Raw genomic sequence first — 19197 nt, 5'->3', positions numbered from 1 at the left:
GGTTTTGCTAAGATAGGGTTAAGTTTCCTCCCAGTAGCTGGTACAGTGCTGTGTTTTGACTTTAGGATGAGAATAATGTTGATAACTCACTGCTGTTTCACTTGTGGCTAAGCAGGGTTTACACCAACTCACAAAGACTTTTCAGTTTCTCACACCTCCCCACCTGCCATGAGGCTGGGGGGGCACAGGGAGCTGGGAGGGGACACAGCAGGGACAGCCAAGTGGCCAAAGGGATATTGCACCCTGGATGGTGTCATGCTTGGTGTATAAACTGGGGACAAAGCTGGTTGTGGGCTGCAGTTCAGGAACTGGCTGGGCATCGGTCAGGTGGTGGTGAGCAATTGCACTGTGCATCACTTGTTTGCTATATTCTTTCATTATTGTAATTTGTTTTGCCCTGTTAAACTATCTTAACCTATGAATTTTACTTCCACGTCCTCATTCTCTCCCCCATTCCACTGGGGGCAGAGGGAGAATGAGCAAGTGGGTTAAACCACACTCTCTAAGTTGTTCCCTCTTAGATTTGCAAAGTGTATGGATCTTCTTAAGCTTGGGGAGAGAGAAGAGAAGCCAACACACCCCAGAAGTAAAAGATGCACAGGAGCAGTTGCAATGCACATGATATTGGCTGGACTATCTTTAGGTCTCATATACAGTCAACACAAAAGGAATACATCTTCCACAAATGCAAACATTCTCTTCCAGGGTTGTACTTGTTTAACATCCACTGCTGAATATTAGTTGTTCTCCACATATTGCAATGACACAGTGCAGTTAGGCAAACACCACTACTGCACAAGAGGGTCAGTTTTAATACAAGCAAATGAATTAAACTAGACATAAGCAGGTTATGAAATAATGAGATAGTTGCCAAGAATCAAAGGAGAGATTGAATTTAACCATTATTAAAATGACAAAACTTGGGATCACCAACTGTAAACAATTTTCACCACCTAATTAAACAGCCCATTAGTGTTTTCAAAAGAGATGGCTGGCGGTGGCCACTCAGAAAAACTGTTGACTTTGCAATGGTTTGTGCTCTGAGTTAATGGAGTTGATTTCAAACAAGCACTTCCCCTATGCAATTCATTACAATTGCATCAAATCCTCTGTGTAATGCTGTTCACTCTGGAATCCAACCTGAGCCCATAGCGCCCAGCACTGGGGCTGCACCTGACTGCTGTGTAGCATCAACCACCCGGGGCATGCACAGAGCACAGGAGGAGGTGAGAGCACTGCCCATCACCTCAACAACCCTGCTGAATTAAGATTACTTAGTGTGCAAAGTAATTTTATATATATATATATATATGCATATTTAAGAAGCTGGGCTTAGGGGCAAGGAAGAAACAAGGAGCCACCACTACACATGTGATTTTGATTTCATTCTTACACTGAGTTAAATAATACTAAATGACAAAGCAGAATCTAAAGCGTGTGTTATAAAGTTACACTGCCAATGAAAATGAAAATCCCTAGAGAAAAATTAAATTCCCACTGACAGGGCACTTTGCAGTTGTGAAGAATGCTCCTGTCCAAAGTTTCTCAGAAGTCTCTAACCACCCACTGGCATCAATTTAGAATCAAACATAGAATAATTTTGGTGTGAAAGGACCTTAAAGATCATCAGGTCCAACCCTACTGCCACAGGGCAGGGACACTTTCCACTCGCCCAGGCTGCTCAGAGCCCCATCCACCCTGGCCTTGAAAACTTCCAGGGATGGGACATCCATGGCTTCTCTGGGCAGCTTGTTCCAGTGCCTCACCACCCTCTCAGTACAGAATTTCTTCCCAATACCTGCGCTCCCTTAAAGCCATTCCCCCTTGTAGTCCTGTTCAAAGTCCCTTGTTCAAAGTCCCCCTCCAGCACTCTTGTAGCCCCTTTTGGTACTGGAAGGTGCTAGAAGGCCTCCCAAAAGCTTTCCCTTCTCCAGGGTGAAGAACTTTCTCCACTTGTCTTCTAGTGAAGGGCTTAACCAAGACACCCCGAGTATGTGTGCAGTCCCAGTCGCCGAATGCTTCAGTGTGATCTGTGGCAGAAAACTCAAACAACACAATTCCCTTCTGTGCCACCACCCATGCCAGGAAAGATGAGTAGAGCAAGATCTGCCTGTGGCTTGAACAAGGTATTGTAAAAGTTCCCTGGCTATCCATAGAGAACAAAAAATTAAAGAGGGTGAAGATCTGTTGAACTGTTCTAAATTATTGCGAGTCATTGTTTAGAACAAGCTTTTTCCTGTCTTTATCTCTCTTAAATAGAACTGTATCTGAAAATATATTTGTTTATGCAAATTGGACATCCTTCTCCTATTTGAATTAGCACCATAAGTACATTCTGTATCAGTACAGACATACTCAGTGTATTTAATGTCAACACTACTAGCAATGATGGAGATCGGAAATATTGCTCTGCTTGTTGGCCATGGAATAAATTTGCCAAACAGAATCACTGTAGCTCTAGAGTTTAAATTAATGCAAGCAACACTGTTATCAGTCGTCTTTAGCGTGCTGCTCTTAGCTTCTAACAGAAACATTTAGGAATAGGAAGCATTACATCTGGCTACAGCTGCATATTACATGGTCCATTGAGACTTAGATGCTGATGGCTGAACTGAATAACAAACAGCTGGGTATAAATGCAAAGATCAGGGAATCATAAGAAAATGCTTGTATAGTATCTTTGAAGCCTCAAACACAATGATACTGTACTAATGCTATTAGCATCACAGAATGGAATAGCCTGAGGAAGTGTGGGGAAGCACCAACTTTCAGGCAGGTAGTGGCAGACTCCTTTCTGACTACTGTAGTATTTATATTCAAACAGTGTATTTTATTAAAAATTTGGTTGTGAAACTAACATCAGTCCTGTCTGCAGTGCCTGGCAAAAGTCAGCCTTCCTCAGGAGTTATGGGACGTAATTCCTCTCCATCCTTGGGAAAGTCATGAGAATCTTTTAAAATTAGCAAATTTCAGTGCCATTGGAAATTTACGATACAGATATCTGAAATGGGACAAGCTTGATTCAATGCAGGCACAAGCCAATTTATTGAAAATTAAGTTTCACTCCCCCATAGGTCTAAAAATTGCTAAGAAGGAAAACCAAGTAGAAGAGTTTTGGTGTGGCCACAGTGATGGGTCTTCCCAACTGTCCTTCAGGTGCTCCCAGAAGCACAAGCTGCCGTGCAATCCTTGCAACTCAGCAGCTTCCACTGGAAGAGGATTTTATTTTTGAGATAAAGAACAAATGAGCGTTATTCTATTAAATTTACTATACAGACTGCACGTTGTCAGGAGTGACACGAGACACGACTGCCTGGCCTACAAAGCAACAGTACAGAAAGCATAAAAAGACCTCTCGAAGGCAACTGAAGAACAAAGACAAAAGAAACTGAGTGTTGCAGAAGAGAAGACCTAAAAATTGTCACTAATTGGCATAAGGGAAGAAAAAATAGCTTGTAGGCTCTTTTATAAATAGACTGCTTGTTCAGTAAGTGAATGTGAGTAGTCTGGACTTGTAAAACCTAGAAACCTGTTTTCCTGCCTAATGGGACATCCTACAGCTCAAAGGGCACTTTACTAACTCTTGTCCATCTCTACCAGAATTAGGAGGGAGGGGAATATCTGGGGAAGGGGATAAGTACACAAGAGGAGTGAATATAGGTGTATAATAAGAAAAAATGAAGAGCACCTCTCCTTGTAGCTTCTCTCATAGAACACGTCTCCCTGTACTGGAGGTCTTTAGTGAATGTTCCCATCTCAGGACAACTGCCACTCACACTTCTGAAGTAGTTTAAATGTCAAAGAGATCTCCCCAAAGACTTCCTGAAAGCCCAAGGAGACATAGTTTTGATTCCTCAGACAAGACTGAACAGGCTTGAAACTGCTTTTTGGATTCCAATGGAGAAACGAATATTCAGGAGGATGCTGGAGATGATTTGTTGAGCAAATGTAATGCTGGCTGGTGTTGCAAACAGAGAAAGAAAATACCTTTCTAGTCCGCCAGAGTTAAGATGGCAGACTTACAATGAAGAAGAAAGAAAGAAAAAATGATTCTTTACAGGGAAATGGATAGTTATACAAACAAATCATAGTTCTTGAGCCCCAGCAGATGACAGAAAAGGTGTGAGGTGACATGGCGTAGAAGAACACCACACATAAGAAGCAGGCAGAAACACAGAACTTTACATCTTGACAGAAATCCATCATAAAAATAAAAGCAAAGTGGGTTATTTTCACTAATTGGAATACCAGCACCCTTTGATCTGTCTGGGTCTTGGTATTATTATGTAAGAAGAAATTCCCACCACGATGCCAAAGTGGGTTTAACTTCAGCAAAGAAAGTTGCTTCAGCTTCTCTACTGGAAACAGCCTCTGCCAATGTTGAAGACAGCTCTGAGAATTCAGAGCATTAAAGAGGCTAATGTACTTGAGCTTTGTTCTAATTACTTTTCTTAATAAGTTTTGCTGGACCACTAAGAATAGATGCTGTCCTGGGAACTCCAGCACTCAATCACCACCGTGTTCTGTGCATAACTTGCAGCAATCAGGGAGCAGAACTTGGAGGCAGAATTACCAATTTGGGCAGCAACTGCATAAAGTACATGGCTCTAGCTGCCCTTATTGTCACCTGACTGCAATATGATGTTGCCCAGAGCCCTTTCCACATAAAGTTAGATGGTCATAAACAGATATCTAATAAGACTCATACTATTTCACCCAAATTATTTTTAAAATTGATTTTAACAATAACTGTGAACCTAGGAAGAGCAACCAAATTATAACTTCCTTTAGAATAATAAAAAACAACCAGTTTGAAAGGAAAGCAGTGAATATACACTAATTTTAGTCCAGACTATTTCTGCTTCTAACAATAAATTCCTACATTCCTGCATTTATTCTCATGGATTTACAGGCATTCGAGAGCATCCCTATTTATCTATTTATTAGCACTGATGTGATCATTCAAGACCTCTATGCACACTCCTCAATGGAGTAAATAATAGAGCCAATAAGTGCATGTGCCTTTCTATCAAAAGGCATTTATCTCCCTAGTATCAAAGAGAAACTCCACTTTCAGAGAACATTCAAATGCCCCACTTGTTGGAGGGAAAACCCCACTCAGAACTGAAGTTCATAAGTGGGAAATGAATGCATGGGCGTTATGAACACAGGTGATTGATGCACTATGATTTCATTAATTTCTACTCTAAAAAACATACTACAGGAGATCAGGATTAGCTGTCTCCACCTGGAAACTTTTGTATAAGTTTCCGGCTTGTTTTACACAAAAAGTCAAGGATGTGTATTCTCCTTTCTACTTCCAGTTCTTCAGCTACTGGAATGAAGATGGTAACGCTGATGTGGGGAAGAGGTGCTTTAGTGAGATGTGCAGTTTGAGCAGCAGCACTAAAACTCCTCGGTGTCCAGGAGAACATCATGAAAACAGAATTTTCAGTACTGTTGTTTTCCTCCTGAAAAACATGGCTGCTCCACAGCATGGTGTGGTAGGATGTTTCAACACCCCCCTGTTATGATCTGTCTAATAAATCTTTTAATGTTGCCACCAATTGTGAATAAAATCTCAAATCCATGAAAATATTGTAAATAAGCAAACAGAGTAATTACTCCAACTTTATTTATACTGATCTGAATTACAAATTTTAGTTTGACTAGTTTCAGTGGCAAACCAGTAGAAATAACAGCACTAGCTTGATTATCAAAAGGCCTTAATTTTCAGTGAAAAATGCTTTACTGCAGACTAACAGTGCTGGTTTCCTGTATCTGAAAGCTATGGTACTGGGCCTTATAGTTTGATTTTTATAAGCCTTATAATGAGGGTGGAGAGGATATACATTCCATTCTTCAGCTGCATTTTTGTTCCACAAAGACTGCAATTTTCAGTCTCTTGAAAATGTAATTATAGATAATGTTTGCATCAGTGGGAAGAACACAATGAGCACATGGGGCATGAAAACTCCACTCCAATCACATCCTCTTAGGTTACGAAGCTTGTCTTCTGCCAAGAGTGGAGGCATTTCAACAAGCTGATGTTCAGTATGAAAAGGATTGTGGTTTATACTAACCCACACATTCTGCTTTTACTTTTCCCATTATTCTACTCTTTGCATGGGGAACCTAAATAAACCAGAACAAAGATTAATTGGAGCTACTTTGAAAATTTGAGGTCTATAAAAAAATTTGAAATACAGTAGCTGAAAATCTAGAGGTGTACACCTCAGTACACCTTGTTCAAATGATCATGCCTTTTGCAATTGCAAAAGTGAATCTAGATCAGAACAGATAGAAAGTGAAAAGGTTGCATGAGGGGAAGTCACTTTGAGACACACTGACCAGCTTCAGCTTAGAAATGAGACTGAAGGCTGCTTCAAAGCTAACATGATCATGAATTTCAGAAAGAGAAATCAAGTATTTGATTTGTTCAGAAGATCCAGAAGAGTAAACTATTTTAGGGTAAAATATGTATCTGATATTAAAAAAATAAATCTGTATCAGAGTGCTGCTTCATGTAAGTTAATCACATCGTAAGCAAAAGTGATTTGTCTTTCTCCATTCAGCATCTACCTCAGTAGTAAACCAGAATAAGTCTGAGATGCAAGTGACCTTGATGCTACTGTGGTGTTACTTTGAACATATCCATCCCTTGGAGTGCATTGAGCTCCTTGACTAAGAAAATAAACCTGCTTTCTAAACAAGGTTTTACACAGAGGAAGAACCTACACAGTGTTCCCAAATCCCAGAGGTGTGAGGGCAGGCGGACCCAGAGCTTGATCCCACAGAATATTCCACCCAGCACAAGGGATAAGAACTGAGGGCATTCGGCCAGCAGAAAACCTCCTCTCTCTAAAGCCCACAAGTTAACTACAAGTGTTTTGATGTCATTAAACTTACCATCATAACAGATCAAGATGACTTTTTAAAAAGAATTAAGAAAAATAAAAATAGGAGGATAAATTAACACCTTTAAAGCCCTGAATGCAAATCAGGATAACCCCAAAACATATTGTTATCAGCCATAACTTTCTCTCCCTTTCCATAACTTTCTCTCCATTTCATAGAGCACTGTGATTCTTAGTGCTAGGAGCCAGTGCTTGCACTAATTGTGAGTCCTAGCATGCAGCTACCAAAATACTTGTCTTCCAGCAACCCCGGGGAGAAGCACACAGTTGTGTTTTCATAAGCAAAGAGGAGAATCAGACTTAAGCTCTTGTCACACTGAATATGTCCAATCAACATAAATTCTTTGTCTTTATTTGTTCACGGTGCGTTTGGATCACAGATACAGAGTGCTTTGAAATCAAAGGGAGTCTGCCCATTGACTCAACAAGCTTTGGATTCAGTCCTTAATTTATTTATAACAACCAGTCTTTCTGGAACCTGAATATTTGAGCTGATTCTAAACCACTCGTTTTCATTGAGTTTTACCACCAGTTTCATTGTATAAAAAGTCAAGTGCTTAGAGAAAAATTTGTAATCTACTGAGGTCTTTGTGTCTTCCTGCTGCATATATTTATATACACCTTGGTGCTGTATATATTTACTGTAAAGGGGAATGCTGTTAATAGAAGTCTCACCTAAACACCTCAATGTTGAAGAAATTGCTCACACACAAAGTCTGTCAAAGCTATAATTTAGGAGGATTGCTTAAAATTTGATTAAATTTAAGTCCTACTGAGCCTAACCAGGTCTTCTTTCAGTGCTCAATATTCCTGGCTGAAACTCCCCAGCTTGTCACACAGAATTAACAGATGCCCTTGAGAAAGGCATGTTACGTTGATCCACAGTGATTTGCATTGGGTAAGTAGGGCAAATTGTGGTTGTGGGAAAAAAGAAAACAACATGATAGGATCGTATTTAGTTCACAACTGTAGTACAAAACTGTTTAAAAAACAGAGCTGAGAGAACCTACTAAAACATCCACTACAAAAATGCAAGAAAAAACTACTATACTTTGTCAAGCAACAGATCCCCAGAAGACCTAGAAAATCACAGTCAGGGCTGATAATTCCAGTCTGCTGGGTCAGTGAACACAGACCAAAAAGGTTGGTCATGCTTTCTGGGACTTTCAAAATTTGAATCACTATCTGGATAGTAGGAATATAAAATCATTAAGCACTTCAGATCTAAGTTCTAGGTGGTTCTCCAGGTTCAATAGGTTTCTCTTACTTATCAAAGAAGGAAGAAAACAAAGTAAATGTTTTGCAGATATTTGTAGGAACTTCTTCCACCAGAGAAGCAGGGAAGGAATTGCAGTGGTGTTTTGGTGGCTATTGAAAGGATGATGATAAAGCAGAGCAGAGCAGGGTGTTCTTAACTTGCATGGTAGGAAAGGGCAGGGGAAGCTTCTTGCTTGCAACATGGATGATCAGAGCATGCTGAAGGCTCCCAGCATTTAAAACAAACATAAGCAGGGAAAATTGCATATTTCAGGGACAGAGAAAAATATGGCATGAAGTGGTAAGTGACTGGAAAAAGAGTCTTAGCTATACTGATGGATTTTTAAAGTGCTACATGCTAAGCTTCTCCACTGATAAAAAAAATTCAGCCAGATCTATGAGGGTTTTCATTATTTACAGCATATTATAGAATTGAATAAAAAGGCTTTGTTTGCTGTTCTTGGCAATGTGATTATTTGCTGTTAAATATTTACACCTTTTTTTTGCCCAAAGAGTTTTGGGAAAGGAGAGGGAAGTTGATTTATTTCTAAGTTTCCTTGAAGCCTTCCAGGTTCATGTCCAGAAACTATCAGCAGAAATTTTGCATTTTCTGGGATTTGGGGCTTTGCTAAGCTTAAAAATAAAACCTTCATTCCTGTTAACACAAATGATGCTCCACTTTTTAAATACAACATTAATTTTAAACGATTATTTTCTCTGCTAAGTAATCCTGAATGTGCATCTTATATGAAAGCCTTGCCTAAATACACACCTTTTTCTGCTCCACAATATTCATTTTACCCAGAGGCCTGGCATCTCTCAACCCCAAATTCACTCTGTATATGTGGCTTCAAACCAAACAGGAAAATCAGAGGCCCGACTGGCTGAAGTCAGCAGCAGTCCTCTCCACTGCCTGTCCCACTTGAGAAGAAATGGAGAGCCTAGGGGTGCTCAGAGACTTTCAAATCCTCTGAAGACCAGCAAAGTAAAGAAGTCTAAGCATCCCCTGATGTGGAGGTGAGGACAGAGAGAGCAAAGAGGCACAGAATCAGCCAAATAGTCTCTAGCTCCTGCAGAGATTCCAGGTAGCAATATGGGCATCTTAGCAAGCTGAAAATTGTTCCTTTCTGAATTCCAGCGTGTGTCTCTTGCTAGGATTGGCCTGCTGTTCATCAACACAGACACACAAGCAGCAATGAGGCTGCTGCAGCACCTTTTCCCAAATCCGATAAACTGCATGCGGGGGAAGAAGTGACCTGAAAGAGCCTGGAATAATACTTGGAAAACACAGAGATCAGACAGTGTTTTTGGAGACTCTTTGGGCCACATTAAGCCTTGTAAGCAATATTTCTTGCTGGAATACAGGTCTCACTCCTCTGCGAGTGTTGGTTTCAAAGGAAGGGTTTGCACAAGACATTGAAGAGTTGCTGCTGTCTTACATTCCAATGACAATTAGAACTCTATGTCAACACCTATATGGCTACATTGAAACAGTCACTACAGAAAGAAAAAAGTCTCAGAAATACCCAGAATCTGACCCTAAATCATTTTGTTCTACAATACATACTAAAGCATATATAAAGCTTCATCCTATTCCAGTGAAATACCCCAGGAACAGCACAGACATGAGAATGGCAAAAAGAAGATACCGAAACTTTGAGCTTTTCTTATTCTACACAGCCTTGTCTTGAAGATAAATATATGTGGTCTACCAAGCGAGATACTAGGCTGCATTTAGGGGACAATGAAATCAGGCAAACCCAATTGTTTTAAAAAACTGTAATATAGTGCTAGTCTTTCTTCGACTATATCTGAGCACAGTTATGAAGCTGCTGCATTTACTCTCTGCTCCACAGACAACAAACCAACTTAAAAGGGGAAGTTGTACTCTATCTTCTGCAGCCAAACAATAGAGATATCTGTGAAAGCTGAGAGCCCTCAGGCGTTGAGATGAATCCTTCTCTCTGGCAAAGGGGAACAGATTTGAGAAGAACAGTAGAACCCCCCTGCCCCAATCTGAGATGTGTGAACATGCCTCAAAAGAATACCTGTCAAACTAAAACTGACTTACCTTCCACTTCATCATCAAGACAGAAACTCTGCTAGCAAGGTAGAAGAGTATCTGAAAAGTTATTTGCCTCGTGTTTCCATGTTGAAGTTCACTCTGAGGCAAGCAATGAGAAAAAGGCTGCTAAAACCACGTCCACGACTGCAATTCATCGTTCAGAGCTGGACAGCCTGGCACGGGATGCAAAGCCCAGAATTATGCATTCCTCATTCAAGCCAAGCTCCTGGAAACCCATCGGAAGTTTGGCTTGAACACGGACTGCAGGCTATAGCTGGTAATAAAACATCAGATAATAGTGCTTTACGTGTCCAGAGAGGTTCTCTTTTTCTAAGAATTGCTTCACTTGTCATTGATTTTTCCACATCCTGCAAAATTAAATGCTAATTTTATTCCTTTCTCTTCCCCCTGGTGCCCTCCCACTCAATACTGATCTCTAGGAGGAGCTGGCAACACTGAACCTGCTGGAAAAAGCCAGTGCTCACCTGGCAATCCTAAAAATTCAGTGCTTCGAGGAAGAAGTTGAATGACGTGGGTCAGTTTAGGACAAGGGGAATGAGTGCTGCATTTTTTTCCTGGAGAGATCATCTAGATTATCTGTGGTTATTCCTTAATTTGGCATTTCTGATTTTGTTGTCAAGTCTCAGAATATCATCCCAGTCAAGATATTTACTGAAATCAATTTTAAAGACTAAATGCATACCTAAAGTAATAGTCACTGGGATTTCCTGAACTCTTTTTTTGTCTCTCTCTGTTTTTTTTTTCCCTTGTTTGTTTGCTTGGTTTTTGTTTTGGGCAGCAGCAGTTAAATGTAGTTTGGAGGGCCATTAGAATATGAGAAACTGGTTTCTAAATAATAAGATCTTGGAAAAAGAAATTCAACTGAATTAAGGAAAAAACTGAAAGTTCATTTACTGACTAATGAAATTATCAGCTTTTCTATATGTTAATAGAGAGACATTGCAGATAAAATAAAAGATTATTTTTATTCCTGTGGAAGACACAACAAGGAGATAAAATTCATGGTGAAATCAAGACAAACCACAGCCATCTGACTTGCAATTTCTACAGCATCTTGTACGAAAACCAGGTATAGAACAGGGCTTTCTTTAAGCAATAGCCACTGGGCATGGAGTGTGTTTGACAACATTTCAAACTCCTAATGCTTGTTCTACTTTCCATCTGTGGTGAAATATAAAAAAAAAAATATTAAAGCATTTATTGATAAAGGGCAGAACCAGATGTCTCTCTCACTAGCAATTAATTGCAGGCAAAGGCTGACAGAGCCAAGCAATTGAATGAGCCAGGAAAAAAGAAAAAAAAGAGAAGAAGGGAATAGATCACTTGATTTTGTAGATTTTCAAATGCAGTTATCCTCTCCCAGAAGCTAATAATTTTCAACTACTGGGTCTGTTTCAGGCAAATGAAGTGCACTCATCTCCCACTGGGCCAGGCACCATCACTGGACCAAGTGCCCCTGGAGTCAACAACACAAGTGGTGCATCAAGCGAGCTGTAGATGTTTGGGGTTTTTTGCATCTCTGAGCAGTTTAGTGGTGCAAAGCTTTTGAGGAGCAAGAAATGGGAAGAGTGCTTACATATTAAGCAAGAAGACATTGTCACACCTTTGGATAAAGACGACGATAGATTTTCATTATTTTTCAGGGTTATGAAATAAAAGCTATCTCTTGTAAGCTGTGACTTGCAATCAGACTGGAACTGCTTCAAAGCATATAGGAGGTAGGAAAGCACAGCATAACCTGGGACTGAAAGGGTTGTAGCCCTCCTGTCATGGAGATAGCCAGCTACACACACCAGCTGAAAGGTGTTTGTATCTGGATATCCCTCTCAAAATCTCCACTGTTGTCTAGGAGTGAGTACATTTAAGGAGTGAGTACATTTTAAGTACACTGAAAAAGCTGTAAATTAATGTTGCAATGAATTGCTACCTTTGACTGCTGGGTCAGGGTTAGGCTTTTCTGGCAGGACTACATTTTCTTTGTCATAATAACCCCCAGGGAAAAAAGAAAACAATAGTAATAATAATAATAATGATAAAAAAGTAAAAATCAGTAGATCACTAACACCATTTTCCTGAAAGAGCAATAGCTACATCTCTGGAATAACCATGATTGTAAACTCTGCAACTCCAGGGTAAGATCCACACAACAACTGAAGAAATGAACAGGGATGTGAGAAACATAAACTAAAATACTCAGGTTGCTGTTATTGTTTCCCTGGCAAACCTGAAGTGGCTCAGTATGCATAGTGGCTCAGTATGCATAGGCTAAGGGGAAATCAAGGCCATAATTCCCTGCATGCTCCTTTGCAGGGGATGAGTCCATCCTTGATGCAGTGGGGAGCAGGCTGAGCTGGACACAGATCTCTGCTTTCAGACTAAGCTGAGCAGAAGTGGGCAGGAGCACATCCCTTCGAGCCTAACTAAAGGCTGGAGCACTCACAGGCATGGACTAAGTCTCTCCACAGTACTAAGCCCTAAGTCCTGCCCTCAGCTATGACAATATGATGCCCCTGATAGTAAGTGATGGGTAAACTCACAAAATATGACTCAGGAGGCCAGTGCAGGGTCTTTCCAACAGCTCTTACACCAATGTTTGTTTTGGAGCATCACTTTTGAACTTGGCTTCAAGTATTGCCACCATTTGGCAGGCGAGGGAGAAGCTGTCCCAGGGCAGAGAACACACTCAAGATACACAGCCTTCTTCAGCTGAGTCGTAAGAGGCAAGAGAACGCAGCTGTTCTCATCCATATAAACTATTTTTTTATATTTGTGTAAATTAAAAGAAAAAAAAAATCACCAAACAGGCACTATTGGTACAGTAGGCAATTCCTTCGTGAATTGGCTCATTTAGGCATTCATTTAAATACAGTAATTAAGATTTAACACAAAACAGAAGCTGCTTTCAGATGTCATTTTGAAGGCCAGATGATCTCCTCTTTATTAATATTATAATTTTAAACTATTGTCAGCTGAATTTTCAAGAATCAAGCTGTGAGCAAAGAGAATACACTACTGAAGTGTGTCCTATTTACGTAACCCAGTCTCAATGAGAATGCGAGATTGATTATAAATCTGTGATAGAAAGGATGGAGAAACTGCAGAACTAAAACTCAAGGTGCTTTATCTGGACATTAGGAGGGAATTTATACCTTCAGCATCTGCCATTCACCTTTTCTATTTAACACTGTATGGAAGAACACAACAGCGTTTAAGGCAACGTATTTCTGAAAACCTTTATGAGAAAGCCAGCAGCTTACTGCAAATGAAAAATGAAATCCTGAAGGGAACACAAGCGCTTCTCCTCCTTTCCACAGCCACGGAGAATGCAGGAACATGTTGGAAAGCAATTAAAGTATGATGATTCTAAAGGGGAATAATTATTTCACAATTACTTGAGAACATTACATTTATTGCTCCAATTAGTTTTTATTTTCCAAATAGGCATTCTTGTTCCTGCATTTTTCTTGTACCTATGAAGGTTTTTCTTGTTCTCCCATTTCTTTGCTCAGCCTTGCTTTCTACGTGTATTCCCTATTTTGTGACTTAGCCTCTGGTTAACCTTGCCCTGCCACCAGTTTGTTTTAATTAAAGGAAATCATGTTAGGAGATGCAATATACTTTGCAACTATATGAACATACAAGAAATAATCCACTATAGGAAACACAGTGTGTGGAAACGGAGAAAAAGAAAACCAAAACATCACCTCTCCACTTTAGAAGGAAAGTTGTTTTTATACACTTAAACCATAAAACAATGATTTCTCTGTAGAGTGTTGTCTTGCCAAAGTGTACTTTTTGTATTCCAGGTGCTTTTAAAAATGAAAAGATTTTGTACACCTTTCCCCTGTATCGGTTTGGTCAAATGTTTTTATATTAATCCATGAATTAATCATGAAATTTGAACAGTCCAAATGCTCATAAGATATCAAACATCCTAAAATGCCAATGAAATATTTAGAGTTATCAAAGTTGTTAGAGCAATCATAACTGATGATTAATTTGGATGATGAATACGTGTGGGGGAGGCTTAAAACTTGTGAGATCGTATCATAGGAAGTGAAAGATATATTTAAATATTGATGTGCTGAGAGTTATCGTAGGTTAACTTCTGAATGAGGTTCTAGAAAAGATGATGGGGAGAAGGACACCATGAAATTGTAATTACTTAATAGACATCCAAAGATTTATTTTCCGTTCCAAAGCTTTCTGAAGCTCCTTGGCAACAGCCAAAAATTTTCCTCTTTTTTTTGCTTTCCTTTTCCTCAGTAGTGGCCCAAGGAATCTGTCATGCAAGCAACTTAAGTAAAAGTCATAATACTTAAAATAAAGCTATTACTGAATCAAAGTTAGAATAAAATACTAGTATAAGGATGAGACTATGGTCTTAAAAATACCCAACTATCTATTTTCAGTTAGCAAACCATGGTTTGATATTATAGATACAAAAAAGACCAGATAGTGGAAAAATTATTTTTGACAGGATGTTGAGTTTCCCTGCAATGAAGTTTAAAAACATAAATTTGTTATCTTCAGTTTTTTGCTAAAAAAAGTCCTATATTGCAGGTTTAGTGCAGAAAAGGAAGTTCTGGATTTTAAAGTGCAAGCATGCCCTGTGAATGATGACATTTCTTATTTACTAAAGAGCACGTACAAACAAAAAGTATCAAAAATTGATCTTCACTGGCTTTTTAATCAGAATATTGCACGTATATCTGATTTTTTTCATCTTGGATTAGAAGAGAAAGAAATTCAAAGGCTAAATATTTTTTTACATTATTGCCTTGTAACCCATGCAGTTGCATGAGCACTGTTGAAGCACGATGTATTTTATTGGCATTATGTCCAGCTACCAAAAATTAAAGTAAAATTTGAGTTTGTTTCATTAGTAACAAACACTTATACTCATTTACATTAAAGATAATACCAGACACTGAAATGTGGAACATGGAATGGAAAAACCTTCATTGGTACTGCAGAAATCGACATGGGGGGGTTACAACGATGAGTATTTAATCCTCAAAGCAACCACTTCACAATCATCCAGTTGGCATGTACATGTAAGCCAGTGAAATCAGCAAATTACACTGAACTCAGATTTTATAACCTCACTTAGTAACCATTAACCCTCTCCTACCCTCTCCAAATACACACACACGCATTACATCTATATGTTTCACCTACATACATCTATGTATTTTCCTCAGAACTGCCTCTTCCCCGCAGAGCACAACAGCAGTCAAACAATTCCTGATCCTTCCCAGAGCACTAACCAAGCAGGGCTCTTTGCAGGCATTTACCATGGTTAGAGCATCCAGCTTGCCATCTGCCCTCAAGAACAGAAGTTCATGCATCTTTATGCTTCATATCCTAGAGTATCTATTTTCCAATGCCATGTCACCAATTAATTTTTTCTAGTAAATTGCCATTCAGTAACTAGCCAGGTACACTGATACCATGCATACCTTTTAATTATACAGTCATGCTCAATGTATCTGATATTCTATTTTATTTCCGTTTAGCAGTATAGTAACAGCAGGAAAATTTGAAAGGAAGCAACATTTAAGAGCCATTAACGTTCTCACAGAGGTAAAAGCATTTTAACTTTGCAATTATCAAGCTCGTAGTTAACTTCCACACTAGGTATGCACTGAAAGTTATTCCTGGAAAAATTCCCTTTTTCTCTCTTGTTGAAAGAATGGATGATTCTGAAAATAAATCCCTTTCCAAAGAATTTTTAAATGTGCAGAGAAGAAGTGCAAGTGGTATTGTATGCTACCAATTTCTCAAAACATCTGATATGCCACCGGCATATAAAAAAAAAAAAAATCTAGTTTTGCCAATTTGTGCTGTGAAAGAGAAGTGTTATACATATATTTTGCTAATTGCCTCACCCTAAAATAGGAAATTCCTTTCTGCTAAAGACTGAACTGAGCTACATGGAATGGCTGGAGCAGATGGCAAGGTTAAAAGTTTTGTGCAGCATGGTAACTCAGAGCGTGCTCTCGGATGCTCCACACCACCCTGCTAACGCTGCTGGCGGCTCGCCGCTCGCCTGGGGGGGCAGCTAAAGGGGAAGGTGCTCGTGTGCCCCTGACCCCTGATGCGTAATCAAACTGCATCCTCATCAGCACTGATTAGTTCAGAGAGCTAGGGACTTGCAAATAAATGTATGTCACCACTTGGCTAAGAAGGACAAGATAAAAGATGGTTTTAAACAGTGAATGACAGAGTTTTAGAAAGGCAGTGCAGCAAAGCTCCCACACACAGCATTTAGTTTCAAGACTATTTTTGTTAGGAATAGAAGCTCCCTGAGTTATTGGCAATTTAGCCTCAATATTAATTTGCATGCATGACACATGATCCCTTCATACCATCTCCACAATTACTGAGATCAGCAGCAAAGCAAGGTTTGGTTAATACGAGGATGCACATCACATCACAACCACTGATGATACAGGAGGTAAAGTTTTTTTCCTTCAAGAGATTACTTAGTCACCCCTCCCCTGAAAAATGCATGAGCAACCAGCACTAACCCTACAAGGATGTGTGTGTTGAACAACTCCATTATCAAACTTCTGTATTTTGAGATCCACTTAGGAGCTGACATTTCTCTAGACTAATTTTTGTATCTTTGGACACACATTAGGATCTGCATCTAATGAACACTGACTGTGTTTCAAGCTGTGTTAAAATATATTATAGGTGCTTCGCAGAGAAGTGGAATATGAAGAGAGTGATGCAGAAGAAAGAGTTTGACGTGGTACTCCCCCACCTCGAGGGGCAAGTTGGAGATAAAGTTATATAAGCTTAAGTGACAGCAGGGCATCATCAGCCATAGTTAATAGCGCCTTTGAGCTTGGAGATGTTTGTTAGCAGGATCTTTTCTGACTGTCTGGAAGGACAGCAGGTAGAAAGTCTAATCAAAGCTGAGATGATGAAGACAAGACAATGCTCGGTTGTGGCAGGTCCCTACAGAGGGCTGCAGAGCAAGAAATACCAAGATTCAGCTGCTACTTTGTACCCTAATGGTCAAACCGCTGCAATTTTTCTGCAAAACGGGAGAAATTGACAATACTTTTACCAAAACTGACTAATGCCAATAAAACCCGGGATTTTACAATGGGAAGAGCAAAACACAGCACAGAACTCTTCCGAATTTAAGATCACAAATTTAAGACAAGAGGCAGCATTTACATGCTTCACTGTCCTTCAAGGACTGTAAAAATAGTGTAAGTCATCTGCACCAAGTAGCTTCCCCCCCGACTCCTGCTCCTCTCCCACACACTCGCCAAATCTCAGCTGTCTGAACAACTGGCCACGACTGAATGTCTCCATGCAGAACACTGCTGGTGCAAGGGAAAGCATTCCACCTTAGAGAAAGTTTGGTTGCCAGTAAAAAAGGCAATAAAAGTCTGAATAGTCTCAGATGGGGGCACAGTATGCAACTTGATTTGTGCGAATTGCAGGTGACACTCTCTGCTGCACACACGGGTTTATTTACACTTGTAACTTAAGCGCTGCCTCAACCAGAACAGCTTCAGTACAGAGTCAATGCCAAAGCCTCTCGCTTCATTCTAATGTAACTTAAACCACGTTTGTTATCCTGATGAAAGAAGAAAAAGCAACAAAATAAAAGATATTTTGGATACTGTAAAAAAATGCAGCACAGTCCTCACACTTCGCATCTTTCAGCAGATGTCTATTTCATAATTTCTAGCTTTTACTTTTTCATACGAGGCTTAGATTACCTGAAAATACCTGTCAATTGGCAATGCCCAAGAGGATGATAACAGAAACTTTCAGATCGAGATTAACAGAGCAGAGCCGGGCTAGGGGAATACTTCTCCTTCTGAAATTCCAGCATTCAGCGCCTTCCAATACATCTCATCCCCACTTCAACTGCACGTAAAACAACCATCCTCACCCTAATTAACACTCGCTGTACCAGGCAGCTGTCGGGGACGGTATGAAAAAAAAAAAAAAAAGCCAAATCCTTGCGTTCTGCCTGGTACTCCCAGTGGATGCTTAGTATTTCATCTGAATTTGAAAACTGATGAAGCTTTTGCAGGGGCATTTTTATTCTTCCGGGAAGGGGTGAGGAGACACGGATGGGTCCGGGCTGGGTGCAGGGGACAGGTGTCTATGGAGGGCTTCGCTGGGCACGGAGGGGAGAGCGCTCAGCTACGCGCGACCGATGCGCGTTTCTCCACGTTGCATCATCATCAGCGGCAGCCGATAACCCCCCGCTCTCGCCCCGCGCCCGCCGGCACCGACCTGCGGGACACCCCGGGAGGGGGCACGACACGGGGACCACCAAGTGACCTGGGAAGGGGGGGCTGGGAGTACGAGTCCCCATTCCCCTCCCGCGCAAGGGCGGGCGGCGCGGGAGGGACCCGGCCGGAGCCCCGCGCCCCGCGGCGGGGGCTCGGTGCCGGGCGGTACCCGGAGCCGGGGCGGGGGGGACCCGGCGGCAGCCCCGCCGCCACTTACATTCTGTCAGAGACCAGCAAGCGGCCGTCGACCATCATCTCCGGAAGGAAATCCAGCTTGAACGAAGAAGTCATGCTGGGCTCCGGGGGCGCCGCGGCGGTCGGCGGGAGGATGCGGCGGGGCGCGGCGGATCCCACAACTGCGCCGGGCGGCGGAGCGGCAGGCACAGGTGCGGAGGCCTCCCCGCGGCAGCCGCCAGCCCCGGCAGTTGTCACATTTCTCTCCCCCTCTCGGTTTTTTCCGCCAATCCCCTCCGAAATCGACTGCTGAGGCAACTGTCGGTGGAGCGCCAGGTGCTGAGCGGGGAGGCGGAGCCATCTCCCCGCTGCGGCTCCCCGTTAACCCCTGCGCCCCCGCCGCCCCGGGAGAGGCCTATTACCGCCGCCGGGCCGGGGGCTGCCCGCCCGGGGCTCCGCGGCTCCGCCCGGCCCGGCTCCGGGGGCGGCA

At 41.2% G+C, this 19197-nt stretch overlaps 1 protein-coding gene across 10 annotated transcripts in view; it reads right to left on the bottom strand.

Moving 5' to 3' along the window:
- CELF2 (CUGBP Elav-like family member 2) overlaps positions 1-19197 on the bottom strand; it is a 547482-nt gene that overhangs the window by 224742 nt on the left and 303543 nt on the right. For 2 of the 10 annotated variants that reach the window (XM_042052876.1, XM_042052894.1), the window contains exon 1: positions 18751-19040. The exons of 6 other annotated variants lie outside the window; for them this stretch is intronic. In XM_042052876.1, coding sequence (XP_041908810.1) covers positions 18751-18824 — 74 coding nt within the window. In that variant the 5' untranslated portion in view covers positions 18825-19040. Of the gene's footprint in view, positions 1-18750; positions 19043-19197 lie in introns of those variants that run through there. 2 more of the 10 variants (XM_042052868.1, XM_042052885.1) reach the window with 2 other exon arrangements.

Source organism: Corvus kubaryi, unplaced genomic scaffold, assembly GCF_017639235.1.
Source record: "Corvus kubaryi isolate FWS band 111438036 unplaced genomic scaffold, C.kubaryi_AGA036_p1.0 135, whole genome shotgun sequence".
Lineage (NCBI taxonomy): Eukaryota > Metazoa > Chordata > Aves > Passeriformes > Corvidae > Corvus > Corvus kubaryi.
Note: the sequence above shows the minus strand (reverse complement) of the source record. Positions and strands in the feature narration are given on the sequence as shown.